Below are 25,543 nucleotides of genomic sequence, written 5' to 3'. Positions count from 1 at the left end.
TATTGAAAATGTATCTAAATTGCCTACAAGACATGATGTTTGATAATTAAATTTTAGTGTTTATATGCTCCCTGAAGGGTGAGCATAAAGTCCTGCTTTGTCTGTCCATCCATCTGTCCATCTGCTTTTCTTGTCTGGGTGACATAACTCAACACAACAAGTATGAACATGAAACTTTGTAGGCAAATAGATCTCATTGAGTAGATGTGCAGTTCTTAAGAACCGTACATGTTACTGCCTTGCCTAATTTTGGAGTTATTGCCCGTTGTTTAGTTTTACACTTTGAACTTGTCTAGGACATTATTAAACTCTAATACCATATGAGATATCAACATGAAACTTTGTAGGTAGAAAAATGTCATTGGGTAGAAGTGCTGTGCAAAAGAAACGTAATTCTGCCTTGCCTAATTTTGGAGTTCTTGCCCTTTGTTCATTTTATACACTTTGAACTTTGTCCAGGAAATAACTCTAAAAATATAAGAGATACTACTTTGTAGGTAGATAGATCTCATTGTGCACAAGAACCATAACTCTACCTTGCCTAATTTTGGAGTTTTTGCCCTTTGTTCATTTTTAGCTCGACTATTCGATAAGAATAAGTAGAGCTATTGTAGTCACCCGAGCGTCTGCGTCAGCGTAACCACTTATGTTAAAGTTTTTGTAATACATACACAATGTAGTTCAAATATTTTCAAAGTCCATTGACATATGGCTTTGAAACTTTGCACACTTGTTCACCATCATTACCCCAACCTGTAAACAGGAGGAGGTAACTGTATCAAGCATTTTGACAGAATTATGCCCCTTTTTCGACTTAGAATTCAGACTTCCCGAAAGTTGAAAAAAACTGTCAGACATTCGGTCTGACAAACCACGAAAATCCGTCGGACCGAAACAAAATCTGTCGGACCAAATAAAATTGATCAAAATCAAAGAAAAACTTGTGTTTGTATTTCTAAGACACTTTTTGTTTTTTATTTTTTCGCCGTAAAAATCGGCATAATCCGTACAGCGCATTTTCATCTCCTCCCTGTCATACACCAATGATTCATAGTTCTGCTTCCATTTTTCATTAAATTTTGTCTCAGGTCTATTCTTTCCATCCTTTTATTGCTGTTCTGCGCACTCTTCTGACGTATATTTTCGGTTATTCCCAGGTTTGGCACCTTTAGCGACGCCATTTTGTATACATGCGGCTTGGATAAAAGCCGGACAGTCGGACCGATCCGGAATAAAAAATTGTCGGACCTGATCAAAATTTATCGGACATGTCCGTCGGACCGACGTATTTCGGGAAGTCTGAGAATTTACGTTAAAGTTTTTGTAATAGTTCAAATATTTTCAAAGTCCATTGACATATGGCTTTGAAACTTTGCACACTTGTTCACCATCAATACCCCAACCTGTAAACAGGAGGAGGTAACTGTATCAAGCATTTTGACAGAATTATGCCCCTTTTTCGACTTAGAATTTACGTTAAAGTTTTTGTAATAGTTCAAATATTTTCAAAGTCCATTGACATATGGCTTTGAAATTTTGCACACTTGTTCACCATCATTACCCCAACCTGTAAACAGGAGGAGGTAACTGTATCAAGCATTTTGACAGAATTATGCCCCTTTTTCGACTTAGAATTTACGTTAAAGTTTTTGTTATACCTCAAATATTTTCAAAGTCCATTGACATATGGCTTTGAAACTTTGCACACTTGTTCACCATCATTACCCCAACCTGTAAACAGGAGGAGGTAACTGTATCAAGCATTTTGACAGAATTATGCCCCTTTTTCGACTTAGAATTTACGTTAAAGTTTTTGTAATAGTTCAAATATTTTCAAAGTCCATTGACATATGGCTTTGAAACTTTGCACACTTGTTCACCATCATTACCCCAACCTGTAAACAGGAGGAGGTAACTGTATCAAGCATTTTGACAGAATTATGCCCCTTTTTCGACTTAGAATTTACGTTAAAAGTTTTTGTAATAGTTCAAATATTTTCAAAGTCCATTGACATATGGCTTTGAAACTTTGCACACTTGTTCACCATCATTACCCCAACCTGTAAACAGGAGGAGGTAACTGTATCAAGCATTTTGACGGAATTATGCCCCTTTTTCGACTTAGAATTTACGTTAAAGTTTTTGTAATAGTTCAAATATTTTCAAAGTCCATTGCTATATGGCTTTGAAATTTTGCACACTTGTTCACCATCATTACCCAACCTGTAAACAGGAGGAGGTAACTGTATCAAGCATTTTGACAGAATTATGCCCCTTTTTCGACTTAGAATTTACGTTAAAGTTTTTGTTTATACCTCAAATATTTTCAAAGTCCATTGACATATGGCTTTGAAACTTTGCACACTTGTTCACCATCATTACCCCAACCTGTAAACAGGAGGTGGTAACTTTATCAAGCATTTTGACAGAATTATGCCCCGTTTTTGACTTAGAATTTTCGTTAAAGTTTTTGTAATAGTTCAAATATTTTCAAAGTCCATTGACATATGGCTTTGAAACTTTGCACACTTGTTCACCATCATTACCCCAACCTGTAAACAGGAGGAGGTAACTGTATCAAGCATTTTGACAGAATTATGCCCCTTTTTCGACTTAGAATTTACGTTAAAGTTTTTGTAATAGTTCAAATATTTTCAAAGTCCATTGACATATGGCTTTGAAACTTTGCACACTTGTTCACCATCATTACCCCAACCTGTAAACAGGAGGAGGTAACTGTATCAAGCATTTTGACAGAATTATGCCCCTTTTTCGACTTAGAATTTACGTTAAAGTTTTTGTAATAGTTCAAATATTTTCAAAGTCCATTGACATATGGCTTTGAAACTTTGCACACTTGTTCACCATCATTACCCCAACCTGTAAACAGGAGGAGGTAACTGTATCAAGCATTTTGACAGAATTATGCCCCTTTTTCGACTTAGAATTTACGTTAAAATTTTTGTAATACCTCAAATATTTTCAAAGTCCATTGCTATATGGCTTTGAAACTTTGCACACTAAAAAATGTTCACCATCATTACCCAAACCTGTAAATAGGAGGAGGTATCTTTATCAAGCATTTTTTTTTTACTATCAAGCACTAAGAATAGTCGAGCATTGCTGTCCTACCAACAGCTCTTGTTACTCTTTGAAGTTTGTCCTGGACATAACTATAAATCTATAAGAGACATCAACATGAAAATTTGTAGGTAGATAAATTTCATTACATAGGAGTGCAATGCAAAAGAACTGTAACTCTGCCTTGCCTAATTTTGGAGTTTATGCCCTTTGTTCATTTTTACACTTTGAACTTTGTCTGGACATTGCTCTGAAACTATAAGAGATATCAACATGAAACTTTGTAGGTAGATAGATCTTATTGGGTACATGTGCAGTGCACAAGAATTTTAACTCTGCCTTTGTCTAATTTTGGAGTTATTGCCCTTTGTTCATTTTTTCACTTTTAACTTTGTCCGGGACATAACTCTTAAACCATAGAAACATCGTAGGTAGATTGATCTCATTGAATAGAAGTGCAGTGAAAAAGAACCATGACTTTGACTTGCCTAAATTTTGAGGTATTGCCGATTGTTCATTTTAACTTTGAACTTTGTCCGGGACATAGCTCTGAAACGATAAGAGGCATCAACAAGAAACTAATTCGGTAGATAGATCTCATTGAATAGAAGTGCAGTGCAAAGAACAGTAACTCTGTCTTGCATAAGTTTGGAATGATTGCACTCTGATGAACTTTGTTCGGGACATAACTCTGAAACTACAAAAGGTATACTTTTCTGTGTCCAAAACCTATTTGGGCAGCATCACCCGGTTCAACTGGCTCTTGTTGTTGTTTTTTTCCAAGAGATGGTTTTTATAAGTACATGTATATGAAAAATTATTTTTTCTTTACACACTTATAAGCTGTATTGCAAGTGATTTTTTAATTAATTACAAGTTATTAAATGATTATAATCATTGATTTAAGTTAATCATAACTGATACTTTATTGTTATAAGTAGGCATGGTCTTACAAGTGGAAATTAAATCTTTATTGCTTAAGTGCAAAACTTGTAACATATAACTCAATTGAAAATTCAAAATTAAGCAATTTGAAGTTTACATTGTATGACGTAACTTCCTTCTTCCTCAGTGTGTCTCTTTTTATTCCTTCAAACCTGCTTGAACTGAAAGTGACAAACCTTCGCCACTGGTAAAACATTAATTAAGAGCCGGGCTCAAGTTTGGTATTTTGATATGAAATCCCTTAATCTGTAAATGAACTGTTCTAAATTCAAAGCAGGGTAAATTCAGTAGGTTAGGTTTATTCAGTAAGTTAAGAATGTAAATTTGAAAATACTAAAATCAATGCATATTAAAATTTTCTTTTTTTTTCTGGTGATTTAATACTGTACAGAAAGTATATCATTGAAACATGCTCTTTAACCTTTATTATTTAAAATTGCAATAATGCTTAAGTAACTAAGTTGGATCATATGTTAAAAGGGAATAATTATGTTTGTTAATAGTCCTAAAGTAATTTTATGTATGCAAGGTGCCTGTGTTACCATAATACACTGTTTGTAAACAAAAAGTAAAATGAATATGTACTAAAAAAAATAATTGTAATATTATGCATGCATAATTATAAATAAGTGTGGAGGGGACCGCAGGGACTGTTGTGGCCTCGGATTTGTTTTCATATTGGTATTTATAGGTGGGACGGCCATGGTGTGTTTTGGGCAAAAAATCTCATACTGAGACTGCAGTAAAGTCATCATGATGAAAATATAAGTGGAGCATGTAACTTATAATAATGCACTTTACCAGAGGTTAAGCCAATGAAATCAATGACAGACATCTGGTGTTCTTTGCCTACTTAATGTAATGTTTTATAAGCATTGATTTTAACACATTAGAAACAGAACGTTATATCAAGATATTGTAATAGATGAGGAAAACTTAGAAAAAAAAATTTTGCCAAATATACAATAAAACTTGAGGGAACTTGAAGCTCTGGCTTCCAAAACTTTAAATGTTGATTTTATATACTTCTGGCTTCCATTACTTTTATTTTGACGTTGTGCAACTGTAACAGTAGTTATATAGCAATATTATAAAACCGACAAGCATCCTGACAAGTTTGATGACAATTGAGGCAAAAATGTGACCGCTAGAGTGTTAACGAACAAATGTGGACAGACGACAGACGCCCACTGAAATCTCTTTGAAGCTAAATGGGACTTGAGTTCATGTTATGTTGATTATGGTACGAAGATCATCAGAGTTGTGTCCCCTGATAATTGTAGGTGTGGCTTAAATTTGCCAATATCGTAAGATGTATTGTCAGATCATGGTCTGCATGCACTGTTCACTATTCTGCTAGTTTTTCCAAAAAAGTAAAATTTGTGAAAAGTTTGATTGTCCAGATTGAATGATGGAAATGTTCATTTAAGATATTTTGTATGATATAAGAATGTAACACTCTTTCTGCCTTTTGTGATTATGAAATTGTCCAACTACATGTACATGTTTATAAGCGGACATTGTTGCTATGTTACATTGTTACTATGTCATTGTTACTATGCTTCAGTGTTATAATTATAAGTCATGGGAAATTGTTATACTTACTGTGAATAATCGAAATTGCATAACAATAGTATATACTTAAGGAAGGACACTTAAAAGATCTTGAGAAATGCAGCAGAAATTAAATTTGCATGTGGTAAACCACAAACAATGATTTGTCCTTCAGTGGTTTCTCACTTAGTTTGGAAGAGGCTTTTAAGATTCTTGATTTTGGGAAGGATTATCGCTAAAATTTCAAATTTGGGATGCAACATCAGTAGAAAAGCTGGCATCCGTCCACTGATTTGCATGATTTTAAAGAAAATTTAAATTGGGTAGAGGCCTTTAATAGACCTTTGTAATATAAGGTGAAAAATCACTGCAATTGACTACAGATTTTGGTATTGTAGATTAAGTTTATGCACATGCTAGCTGGCTTATGAGGTGAAGTGTGTCATAATATATTTAAGTCAGCTATAATACACCCTGGGGTGAAGAGTACTAGTTGTAGTTTGCCAACATCAGTAAATCCAAACTTCATTAAGGCCTGCATGAATTAATAATACAAGCAGTAATTCACATGTAAAGTAAAATAGAAAATTACAAAATTAGTGTACTTAATTGTAAGTGCAAAATTGTTGTTGTAATAATGTATGAGCATAATAATTTGTTATTCTAAAGTTAAATTATTTAATATACTGCAAGCTGTGCAAAGTTATTGTATTGTTTTGTGCAAAATTATTGAACAGTTGTGGTGTGCAAAGTTCAGTTATTGTATTTGCAGTGGGCAAAATAAGTGCAGAGTTATTGTACTGGCAATAAATATATACAGAATTATAATGTACTTGCAGAGATATTGAAATTTAGTTTTGGTTTCAATGTCCTTTTCTCGTTTAAATGTAGTAACTCTTGTAATAAAGTAATATATGTATAATGCTTAAATGCTGCAAGATGTTATATACATATTGCACCATTAGTACATGTATTGTAGTTTGAATGAAATTTGTGAAACCAGGAAAATTTTAACTTGATCAGTACAGTATACAAATTCTAAATCAGATTTATTTTATTTTAAATTCAAAGTCCAAAAACATAATGCCTCACAAAAGACACAATTTTTTTTTTACTCCATAAAACCTTAACGTTTGACATGTCAGTTGAATTGATTTTATACAGAAGTCTGGCTAATATGTCACATGATGTGCTCATTGTTTTCAATGTCTTTATAATAACTCTACATATGTTTTGATATATAAATTGGCCAGTCAAAAGGTGACTAAGCCATTTTTTAGCATTTTCCATTTTTCTTTGATCTAAAGAATCTTACATATCATATATACATGTACAATATAGACTGACTAAAAATACATTAAAGTTATCCAAGAAAGTTATCATGGTCCTGGTAAAACTTGTACCAGAAAAAGTTAACACGCTTAGAGCTAATGTTTCTTTACCACTTTCCTGAACAGTTACATTTAATATATTACTTATTTGTAAGATCATATATATATATATATATATATATATGGTGTAGTGGTTAGCATACTGGACAAGAAATCCACTGATTTGTGGTGCAAATTGTGGCCGATTTTTTGTGTGATTTTTCTTGTGATTTTTCTATGATTAAGATTTTTCATTTTCCTGTTCTTTAATTTCTTCTTCTCAATATATTGTATAAATATGTTGATATATAACCATATATCTAATATCTTAGGTAGCAAATTAAAAGTATTAGTATTTTGTTATATTTCACAGTTGACCAGACGCGGGTAACTCTCACCGAGATACCAGGAGAGGATGGGTCAGATTATATCAACGCAAATTTTATTCAGGTATTTAAAGTTTTATAATATTGTGATTAGATAATACACAGGTACCTGTGTTTATCTATACTGTTACACCTCTCCCTCATTTTTTCCACACCTTTTGAAAAAATCGATGTTATTTTCCTGAAAATTTAAGTCAAGGACTCCTTTTGCTACCTGTGGAAAATATGCCCTGGTTTAAATGTAGTAATATTAAAATTTTTAAATAATCAAATATTCTGTTATATATTTCATGAATACAGTAACTGTTACTGTTACTGGCCAGAACTTTAAAATCTCAAACACCCTGATATCTCAAACATCCCTGACATCTCAAGCATCCCTGAAATCTTAAACGTCCCTGATATCTCAAACATTCCTGAAATCTCAAACACCCCTGAAATCTCAAACACCCCTGAAATCTCAAACACCCCTGAAATCTCAAACATTCCTGAAATCTCAAACATTCCTGAAATCTCAAACATTCCTGAAATCTCAAACACCCCTGAAATCTCAAACATTCCTGAAATTTTAAACACCCCTGAAATCTCAAACATTCCTGAAATCTCAAACATTCCTGAAATCTCAAACACCCCTGAAATCTCAAACATTCCTGAAATCTCAAACATTCCTGAAATCTCAAACATTTCTGAAATCTCAAACACCCCTGAAATCTCAAACATTCCTGAAATCTCGAAACATTCCTGAAATCTCAAACATTCCTGAAATCTCAAACATTCCTGAAATCTCAAATACCCCTGAAATCTCAAACACCCCTGAAATCTCAAACACCCCTGAAATCTCAAACATTCCTGAAATCTCAAAACATTCCTGAAATCTCAAACATTCCTGAAATCTCAAACATTCCTGAAATCTCAAACATTCCTGAAAACTCAAACGTCCCTGAAATCTCAAACATTCCTGAAATCTCAAACATTCCTGAAATCTCAAATGTCCCTGAAATCTCAAACATCCCTGAAATCTCAAACATCCGTGAAATCTCAAACTGACCCTAGAAATTAAATATCAAACACCCCAGATATTTTGAACACTTTAAGTCTCGGCAAAGTTCTAACTACTGTATGTTGTATATTATACTGTTTATTAATAAAACCTTTAACAGTTAAAATCTGTGTGTTTAATGTAATTGTCCTGTTTAGACCCTATAATCAAAGCCCTACAAATAAATGTTTGCCTGTCACAGTACTCAGGGTATACAATCATAGCTACAGGTATTTGGCTGAAAATTTATCACTGCTTGGGTTTATTGAGTTAAAAGTTCAATAACATCTTGACTGTATCTAAATATATAAATGTATATGAATTTTATGTAATTAATTGAAGGAGGCTCAACTTTTATAGAGCTTTACCTGTATGAAGGACATCGTTGTATTAAATTCATTGAAGTGTGACAAAATGTCCAAGTTATTGATAGAAAAAATCTAAATGTTTAATTACTGGAGAGATTTTTTTTGAAGATATAGCAATCTCTTTTTTGATGGCCTTAAATCTTTTATTAACAAGTGAAACAAAATTTGTCTCGTTCTGAAATAAATGAAATCTTTGAACTAAATGATGTTAAAATATTGAGTGAATTAAACTTTAAGGTTGGTATTTATCATTCAACCAGATCCAGTGATAATATTCACTTATTTAAGGTAAAATGAGGTTTCAACTTGATTTGTAATTTATACATGATGTATTCTTCAGGCACTCAGCTTTTTTAGCATTTGTGCTTGTTATACATCTGAAGAATCTACATGTTTTATTATGGTATAGCCTTGTCTGTCTGTCTGTCTGTCTGTAAACAGTCGGTTTCCGCATGATAACTTTTGAAGGATTTCAATGATTGTGTTTATATTTCATATGTAAATATGCTATATGAAAACAAAGGTCAAGTTTGATTTTTACAGCAGTGATTTTATTATTGACAGAGTTATGAATTATGCCCTTTTTGACAAAGTAATGAGTTATGCCCTTTTTGACAGAGTAATATATTATGCCCCTTTTCAACCAAATTTTTCTGTAAAATTAATGGTTTCCATTTCTTTTGAATTTGCCAGTGGGCTTGGCGGATGTTGCCTTGCCTTAACAAAGCTCTTGCTACAATAATTGTGCTGTTCAAGAGCGAAGCCTGAATCTGAAGGTCAATTCTACATGTGGTTAATTATAAAAACTTTTAAAAAGTGATGTTATAATTGTGTAAATAATAGTTGTGGCAGGTTTATAACTTTTTCATTATTTGATAGTAATTGTTTCACGCAAGACTCAGGTCTCATTGTGCCACATACAACACCAAGGTTTGTAGGTCAAAGGCCAAGGTCACTCAGCAGTGTATTTCTTAAAAGTGGATAAATCGTTGTATCTGGTCAACAATTCTCTCATTCCTAGATGGATTTTCAAATAACTTTGCATAAATATAGGGTTTATTAAGAAGACGAGTTTTGCTCAGGAGACATTTCAGAAGCCCAAAGGTCAAGGTCACACTTTAGTTGATAGTCATGTCCTGTCCATATGGTTACCTTTGTCATAATTGACAGATTACAAAAAACATGGCATATAAACATGTGTAAATTAATAAAAAAATGTGTATGAATGAGAACATGCTTGTATTATACATAAAGGTCAAGATCAAGGTAATATTTCATAAAAACACATTGATGGCTATGTCCAATCATCAATTCTGCCATTCATTAATGGATTTTAAAATGATAAGGCATACATTTGTAGCACATAAAGAGGACTTGTCAAACACGACATGACTAGGTCTACAACTTCTAATAAGGCTAAGTAGGGTCAAGAAAAATAGTACTTTGATGATTGTTTTATGTCTTTCATTATTTGTCACTCGTTCATGGATGTTTTCTGAAATAATTGGGCTAACTGAAAATAAAAGAAAGAATTTATGAACATTTCTTGTAACAGTCTCTATAGTTATCATGATTCTTTGTAAGTCAGTCATGGTCCCTTTACTAGGCCAAGCTAAGGGTGAATTTTTCTGTTTCCAGTGACTGTTTCTTTTTTCCAATAATAAACAGTTGGATTAGATTTAGTAAAAAAATTTCTGGAAAGCGGTAAATAAATTCTTGGCCTAAAATTTGATTGTTATAGATATATTTTAATTAATTTTTTACCTACAGGATCAGTATGGGGCCAAGTGTTATATTGCAAGTCAGGGGCCTGTTCAGACCACAGTTTATGATTTCTGGCGAATGATCATACAGTACAAGGTGAAGGTCATTGCCATGGCATGCAAGCTGATTGAAATGGGAAAGGTAAAGATATAATTTTTGTAATGATTTTTTGCCCAATTCTTTACAGTCGAAAAATTTAAGGGCGTTTCCCGGGGCCCAAAATAGGTATATTTTCCCCTGAAATACCATGTGCATGTTGTTCACAAGAACCATGACTTGACAGCAGCTGGCTTATATAAGCTAGTTGATAAATTTAACTGATTGAAAGATAGAAAGCAGCTTCTAAGATAACCATCATTATGTGCTATGCATGTTAAATTGAATTGAAATTGAAAATTTTCTAAAATGTATGGGTTACATAATACTCCATTCTCAGTTGTTGGAATGTGATTTCAGCGTTTCCTATAGCCTTTAAGCTGACACCAGAATCAAAGGTTCAGGGTGAGCTATTATATAGTATCAAAGCGGATGCTTTCAGCCGCCAGACAACCGTCGTCATGCGTTTACATTCATCTTCTATGAAACTGCTGGGCAGATTTATTTCAAATTTGGTCTGTAGCATCCTTGTGACAGTCACACTTAAATTTGCTCATATCATTCCAATTTGGCTTTTTAGGGGTCTCTAGAGCTAAAAATAGAAAAAAACTTTAAACATCTTCTATAGTGAACTAATTGATGAATGATCACCAAACTTTGTCTGTAGCATTTATCAAATTTGCTCATATAGTTGTTTTAGGGTAATTACGAAGTTACCTAATATAAGTTGATATGAATCAATTCATCTTAGGGTTTCACAATCCTTCAAGCATATATTCAAGTGATGATACAAACACTGTTTCAGACTCAAAGCATGGCTTTCTGTTATAGGAATGGTATAAGAATTCATCAATGTAAACTTCAATAGAAGCTCTTTAGTTTATAGGATATACTCAAAGTTTGTCTGTATGTTTTATAAGATAAAAAATTTCTTATGTATTTAGATCATTTTGTCCACTCATATTATGGTACATCAATTTTATGGTGTGTAAACAAACTTTTAAGATGGCATTGTTTATGATTTGAGGGTCAGTTTATTGACTGAATTTTTTATGGGAAGGTGGCTTGTACTTATTTACATACAATGTATGTATAACACATGTATAAATGCATTAAATTCCTTAGTAGTCTGTAAATAGAAGGTTGAAAAAGGAATATGTAGCTTGTGCCGAAGAACACATCTGAAGTCAGGACTAACACTGGCAAATTTTTTCTGTGAGCCAATTTTTCGCGGCAAAAATTGCCTACCTGTATTTTATAAAAAAAAAATTCAAATCAGGCAATGGTATGGCATGAGATATTTAGAAAAACATAAACTATATCCAACTTTATTTTGGTAGCTACATTTTTATTAAATTAACAAATCTTACATATATAATTTACAGTCAGTAATCATATAAAAGCTTAGAGGTCAGTAATTATAACATTTGCCAAAAGTTAGGCAGCAAGGTTCCCTTTAAATCTAAGTTTGTGGATAAGCCAGTGTACAGTATTATTATTCAGCTGTCTATGATCAGGTGATTAAGTCACAAGACCTGATTTCTGGGAAAACTATCACAAATTACTTTGACAATTGTCACAATTCAATGAAAAATCAGTGATTTTTCACCTTATATATCAGAGGCCTATAAAACACCTCTTCCCAATCGAAATTCCCAAAGGAAATTGGTTGTCTTGAACTCAGAAACCAGTTGGCTAAAACTAGGAAATCTCTGAGCCTTGGTCAAAAGGTCTTTTAAACGTCCAAAGTTTTACCTTCAGCGAAGACAAAAGTTGAAATAACTATACGCATATTAACTCAGTATGCATACCGGTGAAAGTGAAAAGCCTTGTATCGTCACTTTAGTGCAATAACGGGTTAAGTCCTTCTGAATTAAATAAGTGCTAGCCTGTTATTGCACTAAGGTGATGTTATGTTGAATTAGATACCAGTGTATAACATTCCCTTTGATAATTCATCGTAAAATATTAACATAAAAAGGTTTTTCTTGTTCATAGTTAATGATAACATCTCATTACAGGTACATTAAATACACGACCTTGTTTGTAATGTCTACATCTAAGTACCTGTACATTAAATTCACGACGTGTTTGTAAATGTTAGCAGATGTAAATTACTTTAACCATGATATTAAATATGTAACTCCTTACTTCCGTATTTTATTAATTAAATAATTATTTACATTCAGATTTTCTTCCGTGCTTGGCCGGGTATACAGTGTGTAAACTATCATACTGTTTTAGATTTATGATTTTTTTTTTTCCATATCAAGGAAGTATAAGTCTTTGGTATAGAATTCAGTATAAAGCCATTGGTTATTATAAGTTGTTTTTAGATTCAAGGATTAAATTTAGCATATCATTTATATATCTTATGCGTTTATACGTTTTTAAAACCTTTAAACTTTTACTTATTTGAAAAAAACATTAGCATGAATATAGCTTTAAAACATGATCTTGAGATTTCAGGACATGTTTATTAATTTTATCTTTTGTTTACAAGGCTTCTTTTCTTAAGGGACCGAAATATTTTTTTGGCAAGATTTATGTATAACTAGATTATGAGAGTCTAGACGAATAACTTGTGTACAAAATTTCAGATAATTTGTTCACTCCATTTGCCAGAGATAATCAATTTTATTAAATATTTAATTTTATTGTGCAAATTGAGCCCAAAAAGAAAAGCATTAAAACACTTCTTTACTGAATTCACTCGACCAAAAATCACATTAAAAATTGATTATCAATTTAATTCGTATGTTTATATATTTATTATCTACATTTTTTGTATTTCATAGATTTCCATCGTGCATTAGTTGATACAATGCTAAAATTTCAAATTTTATGATTTTATAATGTTCAGAAGATTTTCAGACCATGCTAAGTATCTTCATTGGACTTGTTTGTCTTTCAATCTGGACATAACTTTACATTTTTTAATTAATAAGTACATGCATTATAACTGAAAACCAAACAGTGCAGACCATGATCAGACAACCCAGATGTGCGGGTTGAACTTTTCTGTACTAGTCGCATTCATGGGTAGATTTCAGTTGCCCTCTGCAGGCTCAGGGAAAGGCAGGTCAGAAACATGGCCACTTAAATTTGTTTCTTTCAATTCTATTTACAATAAAAAATGTTACAATATTAGTCCATTTATATACTTTCAATAACTTTTTCAAGTCATATAACTGCACAATTCTGTGTTACTTTTGCACATTTCCTGCATTATTTGCACATTTAGGATTCCTGTGTAATACTGTGGAATATGCCGATTTAGAAAAATTGAAATAAACATCATAATTATTATGTAAACATGTTTAACATGCAAAAAAGAACAAAGCATTATCAAGTTACTAATTTGTGGCTATAAACAATAATATTACCTATTACCTATTGTTTGTATGAAGCTAATGAAATTAACGCCCAAGTTATTTATATTATAATGGAACAAAAATACTTTCTGTTTCATAAGATTTAAACTCTCTTTCACCAAAAAAAACAAAACGCAAAAACAAAAACAAAAAAACTACAAGTGATTACTGACCCTTCATATGGAGTGGTTTTTTTATTGTTTTATGTGATGACATAACAGAATAAACGTGATAGTGAAATTATTAATGTCCTCTGTTTAATTTATCAGTACTTTTACCATATAAAGGTAATTTCAAAGTTTAAAATAAAAAATCTCAAGTACTACCTCAATTGTTAATACCATGATAAACTTCCTGTAAGTTTATACACAGTTTAAACACTACCATGGAAAAGTTTTAAAGGTACATGAACTGAATGACTTAAAAATTTGAAACTATTCATTATTTAATTGTTTTCTGTATATCATTTTTTGTTTGAAATTTTTCATTCAGCCAAAGATTATTGTATCATTTTATGTTACTACATTTTGTACTTTCATTTTAATATAATAATTATACATGTTTAGTTTAATTTGATGTAATTTTAATTTCATCTGTTGTTATTAGTTTCATCTTTTGTCATAAATTAATTCTTGATTGAAAATAAATAAGGCACGCACCTTTAGTTCATTGTGGGGGGGGGGGCTTATCAAACATTTCATGTCGTATTTATTGATAAATGTACAATGATAAATAATCTTCCTGGTTGAGAGCATTTGGAAAATGACCAAGACTTCCGCTTGAATTAAAAACCTTTCCTATATAAGGCTTTATGATAAATTTTTGTTAGTTAAGTAGATAGCTGTTTTGTGAACATAGAAAGTGACTTTTAGAGTTGCTGACTGAGTGATAATAACAGTCTGACTGCTTGCAGTGACTTAAAGCTACTTGTGCGACTAGTTGCGAATAGTGCAGACCAAAATCACCAGCACATCCGTGCCATCTATTATAATGGTCCACACTGTTTGAAATTCAGTTAATACTTATTTTGAAATTTTCCCTCAAATTGATCAATGGTTTTGTGCAGATTGATAGATGAAGAAGTCAATTTTAGATATTTAGGGTGGTAAAAGATGTTTAATTGCTGCATGTGTTGGCGTAGAACAAAAAATTAGCCAAATTTTAAAGCTATGAGTGCTACTACACTAATACAAGCAACAGAAAGGCTTGGTCTGTGCAATATAATTATATAAGCTTGTACCAGACACACTCACAGGTTTTATATGTTTGGCTGTATTTTACACTGAAATTATTTCCTTTTTTTTTTCATTTATTATGTTCTTTCATATATGAATTACAAAAAACATTCCAGAAATTATTTCCTACCAAAATCCTTTACACTTTTAAAATTGATAATGGCCATTCCTGTATTCAAAACAGTTTCTTCATTAAAAATATTTTAGCAGACGGACGCTGAATATTTTATTTACATTTTAATTTTGTTCATTTTAGAGGAAATGTGAGCAGTATTGGCCGGACATGGAAGAAGACGTAGAGGAATATAGAGACATAACTGTTACACTGGTAAATTTTTCATGATTATTTGAGCCGCGTCACGACAAAACCAACATGGTGCATTTGCGACCAGCATGGATCCAGACCAGCCTGCGCATCCGCGCAGTCTGATCAGGTTCCATGCTGTTTGCTATCAGTTTCTCTGCTTGTTATAGAGTTGGTAAGCGAACAGCATGGATCCAGATCAGACTGCGAGGGAGGTCTGGATCCATGCTGGTCGCAAACCCACTATGTTGGTTTTGTCACGACGCGGCTCATTTATTTTGTTAACCATAGTGCAGTTTGATCATAAATTTGTTTACCCGTGATGCAATATGATTATTTACTTTGTTAACCGTGGTGCAATTTTCCCATATAAGGATCAGTTTACCTCCAAAAATGTAATAGTACCTTTTGATGCAAAGATTAGTTATATCTCTTATATATCCCTTCAGATTTAAATGAGTGACTAAATGGCTGATTGATGGTCATTGTCAATTACCCCTGACTGACTGGGTTTGAATCCAGTCAAAGGATTCTTTCATTGGAGAAGACAATGTTTCTTGTTATGTAGGTAAGGTCATTGGTTTTACTCATGCACCTGCTCATGCCTGAAATAATGCACAGAGTTGCACTCGAGGTCTTCCTTTTCAAGGGAAAATGATTAGTTGCCAAATGGCCTTTATTAAATTATGTAAAATGGATAGTAAGCAATATGAACCAAGTTATCATAATGGTTATAATGTAAGTGGGCTGTGTGAATTTAAAACTCACCATAAACGTTCTCATGTAAATTTTAATAATCATGTTAAGTCATCAATCATAAGTATGACATTTTACAATTTTTACAATGATTAAACTACCTAATGTAAACATTTAAAACAAAACAATCGTCTACTGAATTAAGATATCGATAATTGCTTTTCAAATAGTAATTATTACCTCCCCTTGCGCCCAAAGTTTCCCATAGTAATTATTACCTCCCCTGGCTGCAATTTTGGGGTCATTCCCAATATATCATATGTTTATGATAATATAATAATCTCAAATTATTCTATCATCTTCAAATAAACTGATAAAAATCTTTAACATATTAATGCTAAAATAATAATTTGCTGCATATGACTAAAAATGAATTGACAATTCACATAAATCAGTTGTAATGTCATATTGTTTTTTTTTTTTTCATTTTTTGTCAATTATACTTTATAGAATATTGACCCCCGAACTGGCTGCCACTTTTGGCAAGATAGGGAAAATATTGTAAAAATCAGGAACTATCTATATTTGTTTTAATCATGTGAGAAAAACAATACTTCTAGTTTTTTTGTTTTTAATTTCCTTGTCATGTACAGTTTAAAATTGATCACAATTAAAGTTCTATTCTTTGTAGTTTATAAAGCATAATGTTACGATCGCCAATGTCATTGTTTTTCAGGACATTGAGTTATCATTTTGTAAGGACATTTTAGTGACTCAGATTATTGCATTTGATATAAACATCATGCCTTGAGGTTTTTTTTAAAAAAGAAATTCTGAGTTGTTTTTCAAATCACAGGATTTTCATTGGTCAATTTTACATTGTGTAGCAGATTGTGATCAATCAAATTGAAGCCTTTTCTTTATAACCTTTGACCCTTGGTTTGATAAATTCAGATTAGGCTTACATTAAACTAGTATTACATGCATAGGCAGAAATAAAAATAAGGAAGACGAAGTTATATGAAGATTTGCCAAACTAGTCAAAATCGAACATTTTGAAGGCGTTTAATTTGATCGAGGCTGCTTATGGCCAGCAATTATGGTTTATCGGTGCTTAGATCTAATGTTGTCCTTTAGCCGAAAAGATTATCTAGATCTATTAATAAATAATATGGTCAACTGAGTCTCCCTCTGACTTTTAAGGAGCTTTTTTGTTTTGTTTCAATGTCTTATTTGTTGTTGTCTGTTTGAATGAATCAGAAATTTTCTTTGACAAAATTTAAAGTGTAATGGACTGTTGTTGTCATATGATTGTAGGTGTCGACAGAAGATATAGCTGATCACTTAACGAAGAGAGTGATGAGGGCAGTGCGAGCCGGTCATGGCAGTGTAACTGTTACACAGTTCCACTACATAGGCTGGCCTGATCACGACATTCCAAATGATTTTGACGTTATTCTGGAAATGATGGCAGAGATGCGGGAAATTAAATCTCAAGATACGGAAAAAGCCCCTATGGTTATACACTGCAGGTAAATTTTAATCTCTACACTCCTGAATTATAGACATAGATTTGCCCTGCTTAAAATTTGGTAAAGTCCATTGTTACCTGAAGGACTTTTAAAGTATAAAATGAAATACAGTACAACTTCTATAGAGCAAGACCTTTTGGGAATCAGAGAATTGCAGGGCAACACCTTTTCAGGAGACAAAGAATTTTACTGTTGCTAAGAGGTGTTGGTTTGGAGAGGTAAAATTTACTGTGAAATTGTTACATTGGGAAGACACATTAAATACTATTATTGTAAAGAGTTAACTGCCACATAGAGGGCTGTTGTGTCGGGGATATACTGTACAGCCAACATTATAGAATGTGGACAGATTGCAGTACTCAGACTGGACTTGCTTTATATTACGAGTGTTATTATCGTAATATTTTTGGCAAGAATTTGTAATAATTATTTGGACTGCAAGATCAACCGATTTTGCAAAACTTATATTACATAGAAGTCGGGTATCCCTTGTATATATAATAAAAAGCCCTGGCGCACAATTTGTAAAGCTAGTAGGTTAATTGGTAAAGCTAATAGGTAAATTGGTATTGTAATTAATTTTGCAAGAACAGAGCGATAATTGCGGCATTAAAGCATCCTGCATTGATTCTGATTAGTAACAGTGAGGAGAATTTTTTGTTTTGGAACAGTCAGTAAAGTAACTGTTGAATCTTGAAAATCGTAACAGTTCATTGTGTTAAATCTTATATATATTACAATGTTTCTAATTTCAGTGCTGGTTGCGGTAGAACGGGAACAATATGTGCCATTGACTTTGCTTGGGATCTTCTTAAGTCAGGGGTAGGTATTTTCAGATGACCACACAACATGAAAGCCTCATGCTGCAGATGATATTTTATTTTATTTACAGCCACTCTATTCCAAGAATAGTAGCCTGGGTGTTGCCACATGCATAACACTTTGGTTAAAGTTTTGCATGCAACATCATATCTCATTTAAACTACTAAGAATATTTGCTTGTAACTTCTCACACTTATTTGAGGGCATAGGAGGTTATCACTATCCAAGGCTCATCACTGTAACAAGGATTTTGACACAATTATAGCTCTTTTTAAACTTGGAAAATTCTTAGTTAAAGTTTCTCGTTCAACATCAATCTTCATAACTTATTGACGGTATTCATTTGAAACTAACTATATCATAGTTCAATGTTGACTTAAAGGTTTGAGTTTTATAAGCCTTTCTTGACATGGTATTTGTTGATTTCATTTCAGAACATGGATGAGGCATTCAGTCTATGTGAAATAGTTAGAATTATGCGTACACAGAGACAGTCTATGATACAGGCACCTGTAAGTAGTTTAAGTGATTTAATTTATAGAGCATGTGATTAGGGCATGTGATAAGGGATAGAATGGTCCCAGGTTCAAGTGCCTAAGGCTACGTTACCATGCTAAATATATTAAATGGACTTGTCCATGTTTTAGTCTGGACATAACCATTCATCATTTTAGGGACAGTTTTGAAATATGTACTGAATGATTATTAAACAGCAGTCTACCGCCTCTGTGGTAGAGGGGTTAAAGTCAATGACTTCTAATCCAGTTACCTCTCTGGCGTGGGTTCGATCCCCGGGAGATGCTTTGGTAGTTTAGCACGGAGGAAGGTAGTCTAGTACTGGTTTTACTCTCCAGGAACGATGGTTACGAAACTACCCGCCTATTTGACTGAAATACTGTTGGGAAAAGGCGTAAAATGAAACAAACAAACAAACAATTAGCAGTCTAATCATGGTCTGCACTCGATGCATGGATCGAATCTGTTGTCAAAAACATGCTTAAACTTAACTAATTCTTAGCTTGCAGGCAGCATGCTGCAACTTATTTTACCTATGCAAGATCAGCCAGTATGCCTGTACACTCTGATTATGGTCTGCACTGTTTGGTATTCAGTCACTACATATTTTGGAATTTCCCTTAAAAATGATCAGTGGTTTTAAAGAAAAAAGGACAAGTCCATTTAAGATATCATAGTGATCTCTGGGTGACATTGTCATTTTTAGCTCGACTATACGAAGTATATGGAGAGCTGTCCTACTCGCCCCGGCGTCGGCGTCGGCGTCCGCGTCCAGATTTTAGATTAAAGTTTTGGTGCAGTAAAATATTTTTCACAATAACTTTGTCATTTCTTAAGGTATCAACTTCAAACTTCAAATATATGTTCCTTATCATCAACCACATCTTATGTGACAAGGTTCATAACTCTAGCACCAATATTTTCAGATTTATCTCCCCTTGAACTTAGAATTTTCCTTAAAAAATACTATTTTTTACTGTAACTTCTTTATTTCTTAAGGGATCAACCTCATACTTCAAATATATGTACCTTATCATCATCCCCATCTTATGTGATAAGGTTCATAACTCTAGCACCAATATTTTCAGATTTATTTCCCCTTGAACTTAGAATTTTCCTCAAAAAGTACTATTTCTTACTGTTTCTTCTTTATTTCTTAAGGGATCAACCTCATACTTTAAATATATTTACGTTATCATCATCCCCATCTTATGTGATAAGGTTCATAACTCTAGCACCAATATTTTCAGATTTATCTCCCCTTGAACTTAGAATTTTCCTTAAAAAATACTATTTTTTACTGTAACTTCTTTATTTCTTAAGTGATAATTTCATACTTCAAATATATGTTCCTTATCATCAACCACATCTTATGTGATAAGGTTCATAACTCTAGCACCAATATTTTCAGATTTATTTCCTTGAACTTAGGAATTTTCTCAAAAAGTACTATTTCTTAAATTTTAACTCAAAAAAAAAATTTCTTCTTATTTCTATTTCTTATAACATGAAACTTGAATTCTAAATTATTGTGACAAAGAACATTTTGTAATGCAAGGAACATTTTTCTTAGAGAAATATTTTTAGGAGTAATGCCCCTTTTAACTGAAATATATTTATATTGGTTATTGATAATTGTTGCCCTTAGTTTATGGGAATTAGCATTAGTTTGATCGTGGAGGAAGCTTATAAAGAAACACTCTCAAATCTGTTCCTGGACCTAACCATTATAAGCAGTGAGACAAGCCTGGGCACTGCATGCGGTGCTTTTGTTTAGAAGCTTTAGAAGCTTGGCAAACATTGACTGTAGAAGGTTATGTTATTTGTTTACAGGAACAGTACATGATGGCCCATGTAACGATACAGACGTTATTCCAGAAACATCTTGACCTTATGGAGGATCACACATATGGGAACATCGGATTTGGAGATAATGTAAGCAAAATTATTTTAATATGAGCCACGTCACGACAAAACCAACATAGTGCGTTTGCGACCAACATGGATCCAGACCAGCCTGCACATCCACGCAGGCACAGTCTTATCAGGATCCATGCTGTTTGCTTACCAACTCTATTACAAGTAGAGAAACTGATAGCGTACAGCATGGATCCTGATCAGACTGCGCGGATGCGCAGGCTTGTCTGGATCTATGCTGGTCGCAAACGTACTATGTTGGTTTTGTCATGACGTGGCTCATATAATCATCCCCTGAGTGCAGTAACAGGTTAACTCTTTTTAAATTTTGATAGGAGTTAATTGGCTATTGCACTTAGGGCAATAAAACTGGTATGTTATGAGAAACATGGATGAGACCTGAATAGGGCTCGAGCCATCAATCCCTGGGTTGAGAGGCAGACACCTAAACCACTAGGCCACAAAGGACATGAATAATGTTTATAATATTAGTAGTTATTGTAGAAATAAAATTTTACCAATTATATATTATAAAATTTGTTATCACTTGTATTCTTCAAGATCCTGTAACACAATTTTTCCGTGGTTTTATTTCATAAATATGATGCTCAAATTAAGATTTGTCAAGATTGTAAGTTCCAATAAGCATTATTTATAAAAATATTACCCAAATTAACATTTCATGTTTATAAAAGGAGGTAATTATAAATTTATTTTCTATAAATTTTAAGTCAAATTTTCCAATGAGAAAAGACTGCATGTAATTTATTGATTAAATTTAATGTGCACAAATATTTGCAGTACACATTTTACATATTCTTCGATGTTTGAAAATTGTTTAATTTGCATAATTATATACATATATATTTTTTTGCAAGTGTGGTAGACACACAGTAACAATATCAATCACAATTTAAAAGAATGAAGCTAAAGAGGGTCAAAAGACCCAAAGCTATGCAATGAATGGAAATAAGCATTTGTTGATTATATATATTTATGTATGGTTATAACATTGTTACTATCTATTTTTTTATGTAGAGTGACGAGGATAGTGGAAAACTAGGTATGTATAGAAATAAGTAATATCTGAGGTTGTTGGATCAAGGTTTGTTATATTTTACATTAAGCATCCATGCATACGATGAAGGTTAAAAATTAATCTCGTAAAAGGAAAAATAAATCATTTTTCTGAGTTACTCGAACAATTAAAAGTGATTAAAGCAGGATTGCATGTATATCAGTCCCACACTTGTATGGTTATTGGTATATGACTTTTGATTGGTCTAAACATTATTATATGATAAATTTCATTATAGCTACATTTAGAAGAGAGCATAATTATAGCATATTGATTACCACTTCCAAGTCGGTTTCTTGGAACAAACCAGTAAAGGTGTCATACAAGGAAACGTGGTTGTGACACCAAGTAGAGCTCGAACCATTAATCCCAGGGTTAAGAGGTTGATACCTTTCTCACTAGGCCTTACCAAGCCGATGTAGTATAATGGGCTTGGCATGAATCGGATTTAAAGCTACCCATTGTTTGTTATTGAAATATAATTTATTTAAATTTTTAAATGTGTATCATTTTACATCACGGTGGGTTTGAGGGATTTCACTAACAAGATGATTAGATGGAGCAGCATCTAGTATATAGCCTGGCTGCATTGTGATGGTTAATATACCAAAGGCATACCAAGTCAGTATTGACACTAATGCTGGTCATACTTGTTTATGAACTTGACATAATGGATCAGCTGCTCATACTTGTTATTGAACTAAAAATATATTAACTGCCCATTATTGTTAATGAAATCAGCTGTTCAAAGTTGTTCATGAACTTAATGTGTTAACTGCTCATACTTCTTTAAGAAAGGAGCTGTTCTACTTGTTTATAAACTTAATGTATCCACTTTCCATACTTTTAATGACCATAATGTATCAACTGCTGATACATTTGTACTTGTTTATGAAATCAGCTGTTTATACTTGTTTATGAACTCAATGTAATAAATCAGTTGCACATAATTGCTCATGAACATGTTATAATGTAAAAGTCTCTCATATTTGTTAATAAACTTATTATATGTTAACTGTTCATGCTTGTTTTTGAACCTAATATAATGAATTACCTACCCCTACTTGTTTATGAACATAACTTTATGAATCAAATTTTCATACTTGTTTAAAAACTTAACCAAATGGTTTAGGGTCATATATTATTTTTGTGCCAATGAACTTTATGATATAAATTAGCTGCTCTTTCTGGTTTATGAACTTGTTATATTGTGTTTTGATTGTTATTATAACAGATGGCAGTGTATCTGAGGCTGGAAGTGATTTGAGTGGTTTGCACGACGGAACTCGTAAAAGATCTGTTATGGAGCAGGACATTGCCAATACCATTAAAAAGGTCACTCATGTTCAAACTGCTGATGAACTATTAAACCAAACAAATGCAACCGGATCAGTCCCTGTGGGACTACCGGAACCACTTAAGCCGACTTTGGCTGTCTATGTTGCAGAAGAAACTCCGGAACATGTTACGAGCCCAAAAATTAATGAACTTAAGAAAACATTCTCAAACGAGAATAAAACATATAAAGTCGAGAAAATAGAAATGCCAAATAAACCAGCAACTAAGATAGAAGAAAGATATTTAGAAAATTTACATAAAGTTGAAAAGTCAGAAAAGAAGATGTCTTTTGTTTCTAATGAAGCGCGACAAAAAGACATTGAATCAAAGAGAGCTCTGTATGACAAACCAAAAATATCAGAGAAACCCGCCTTAGAACCTCAGAAATCGATGGACAAAACAACGTCTGTGATAGCTTCTTCTGTTAAAGAACAGAACAACAATCAGCTTACCAATGATAGTAAAGTTAATAATGAAAGGCCATTGGTCCAAAGAGTTGAAAGCCAAATACAGACGGGCAATAAATATGTAACCGTTTTGTCGGTTGGCGGAGTTCAAGATAAAAAGCCTACGCTAAGTAAAACCACATCTGCTCCAGGCCCACCAATTAATACTCCCCCACAAAGTTTCACGCAACGATCAAAGACATTGTCTGTTAAAAAATCAAAGATAGTAGAGGAAAAGCCACAATCAAGTATTCCACCAGAATCTCCGGCAGCACAAACAGGAAGCATGTATTCTATGGCAGGAAATTCTCAGTTTTATTCTTCCCTCTCTAATTATAGTTCAGCTGTACCGGAAGGGACTAAAAACCATGTACCAAATAATAAATTGTCTGATTCGCCTGCCTACAGTTACGCAAAAGCCACCTACGACCCATACAGTGCTGTTGACGAAAACCCAGGTGACGTACATCTATCCAAACCTAAAGTGGAGGCTTCGACTATCCAAAATACGCAGGTATACTCCTACGCTACTGAACCAGTGAATCCAGCAAACAACATTTATGCAGGTATTGATAAACAAATGAAGCCAGTGGGTAATCGGAAATCACATGAAGTTGATGCAACATACGAGGCAGTTACCATTGGGTCCACATCCGACCAGGTACTGATTTACGTAGTACCCTTGCTAGTTTCAACCTTTTTATCATGCAACCAACCGCTTCCTTTTCTTCCATAGCACTGTGCCAGCTACTTTCCTCAAGCAGCCAGCATCATATAAACCTGTTAGCTATCTGTATTGCATAGCACTTTAAAATTTCCTTTGTAACATTATTATCCAATTAACTCTTAACTTGCTTGAAAAACTGTGTAGTTGATTTTCCTGCTTAGCTCAATAGGGAGAACATCAGAATAGTAATTCAGGAGTCTTTGGTTAGATCCACGAACAAGCTAAAATTTCTCTGTGACATTTGAGTATAATGGTCATTTTTCTTCCACCGCTGATTAAGAAATCATGTAGAGATTACAAATGAGCCGCGTCACGACAAAACCAACATAATGGATTTGCGACCAGCATGGATCCAGACCAGCCTTCGCAACAGCATGGATCCTGATCAAACTGGCGGATGCGAAGGCTGGTCTGGATCCATGCTGGTCGCAAACCCATTATGTTGATTTTGTCGTGACGTGGCTCAAATGTAGTAGCAGGTCATTTGCTGAGAAATAGGTAATTACTGGTTAGTTATCCAGGAAAGCTGGTTAGGTGGATTGGCTGCCTAGATATGAACAAAATATTGGTAAAACTTGCAGTAAAACTTAGAAAACCAAATAAATATAATGTATAATGAACTGCTTTGAATTTGGAACAGTCATTTAAATGGGATTTCGATATCAAAGAACAAAATTGAGGTTCAAACAGCATATAGCCTGGTCAGACATCACATAGAACAGGCTGGCCTGGCTTTATACTGGTGGCTTAGGCTAATTACCACTGATTCCAGCAGGTTAAGTGTTAAACATGCAACTTTCACATGACTGTGCAGTTTGCCATCTTAATTCAAGCCTTTGGTTTGTTAAGCCTTATGACTTTTAACCTCTTGAATGACGCCATCTGTATTTTAACTGTGCATCAAGTAGTTAATCATAGTTTAGTTACAAAATGATAATGATAGAATCTAAATCTA

General features: G+C 33.2%; 1 protein-coding gene across 3 annotated transcripts in view; it reads left to right on the top strand.

Annotated features, from left to right (window-relative positions):
- LOC132744607 (tyrosine-protein phosphatase non-receptor type 12-like) overlaps positions 1 to 25,543 on the top strand; it is a 47,222-nt gene that overhangs the window by 5,759 nt on the left and 15,920 nt on the right. For all 3 annotated transcript variants that reach the window (XR_009627726.1, XM_060733367.1, XM_060733366.1), the window contains exons 3-11: positions 7,324 to 7,400; positions 10,514 to 10,648; positions 15,469 to 15,540; positions 17,530 to 17,744; positions 18,500 to 18,566; positions 19,001 to 19,078; positions 20,916 to 21,017; positions 22,038 to 22,062; positions 23,312 to 24,522. Coding sequence is in view for 2 of the 3 variants with exons in the window: in XM_060733367.1 (XP_060589350.1) it covers positions 7,324 to 7,400; positions 10,514 to 10,648; positions 15,469 to 15,540; positions 17,530 to 17,744; positions 18,500 to 18,566; positions 19,001 to 19,078; positions 20,916 to 21,017; positions 22,038 to 22,062; positions 23,312 to 24,522 (1,982 nt within the window). In the remaining variant the exon portion in view is untranslated. The remainder of the gene's footprint in view (positions 1 to 7,323; positions 7,401 to 10,513; positions 10,649 to 15,468; positions 15,541 to 17,529; positions 17,745 to 18,499; positions 18,567 to 19,000; positions 19,079 to 20,915; positions 21,018 to 22,037; positions 22,063 to 23,311; positions 24,523 to 25,543) is intronic.

The sequence above is a fragment of the Ruditapes philippinarum genome, unplaced genomic scaffold, assembly GCF_026571515.1.
Source record: "Ruditapes philippinarum isolate M1 unplaced genomic scaffold, ASM2657151v2 ctg2485_1_1_1_1, whole genome shotgun sequence".
Classification (NCBI taxonomy): domain Eukaryota; kingdom Metazoa; phylum Mollusca; class Bivalvia; order Venerida; family Veneridae; genus Ruditapes; species Ruditapes philippinarum.
The sequence above is the reverse complement of the archived record's forward strand: the minus strand, read 5'-3'. Positions and strand labels throughout refer to the sequence as shown.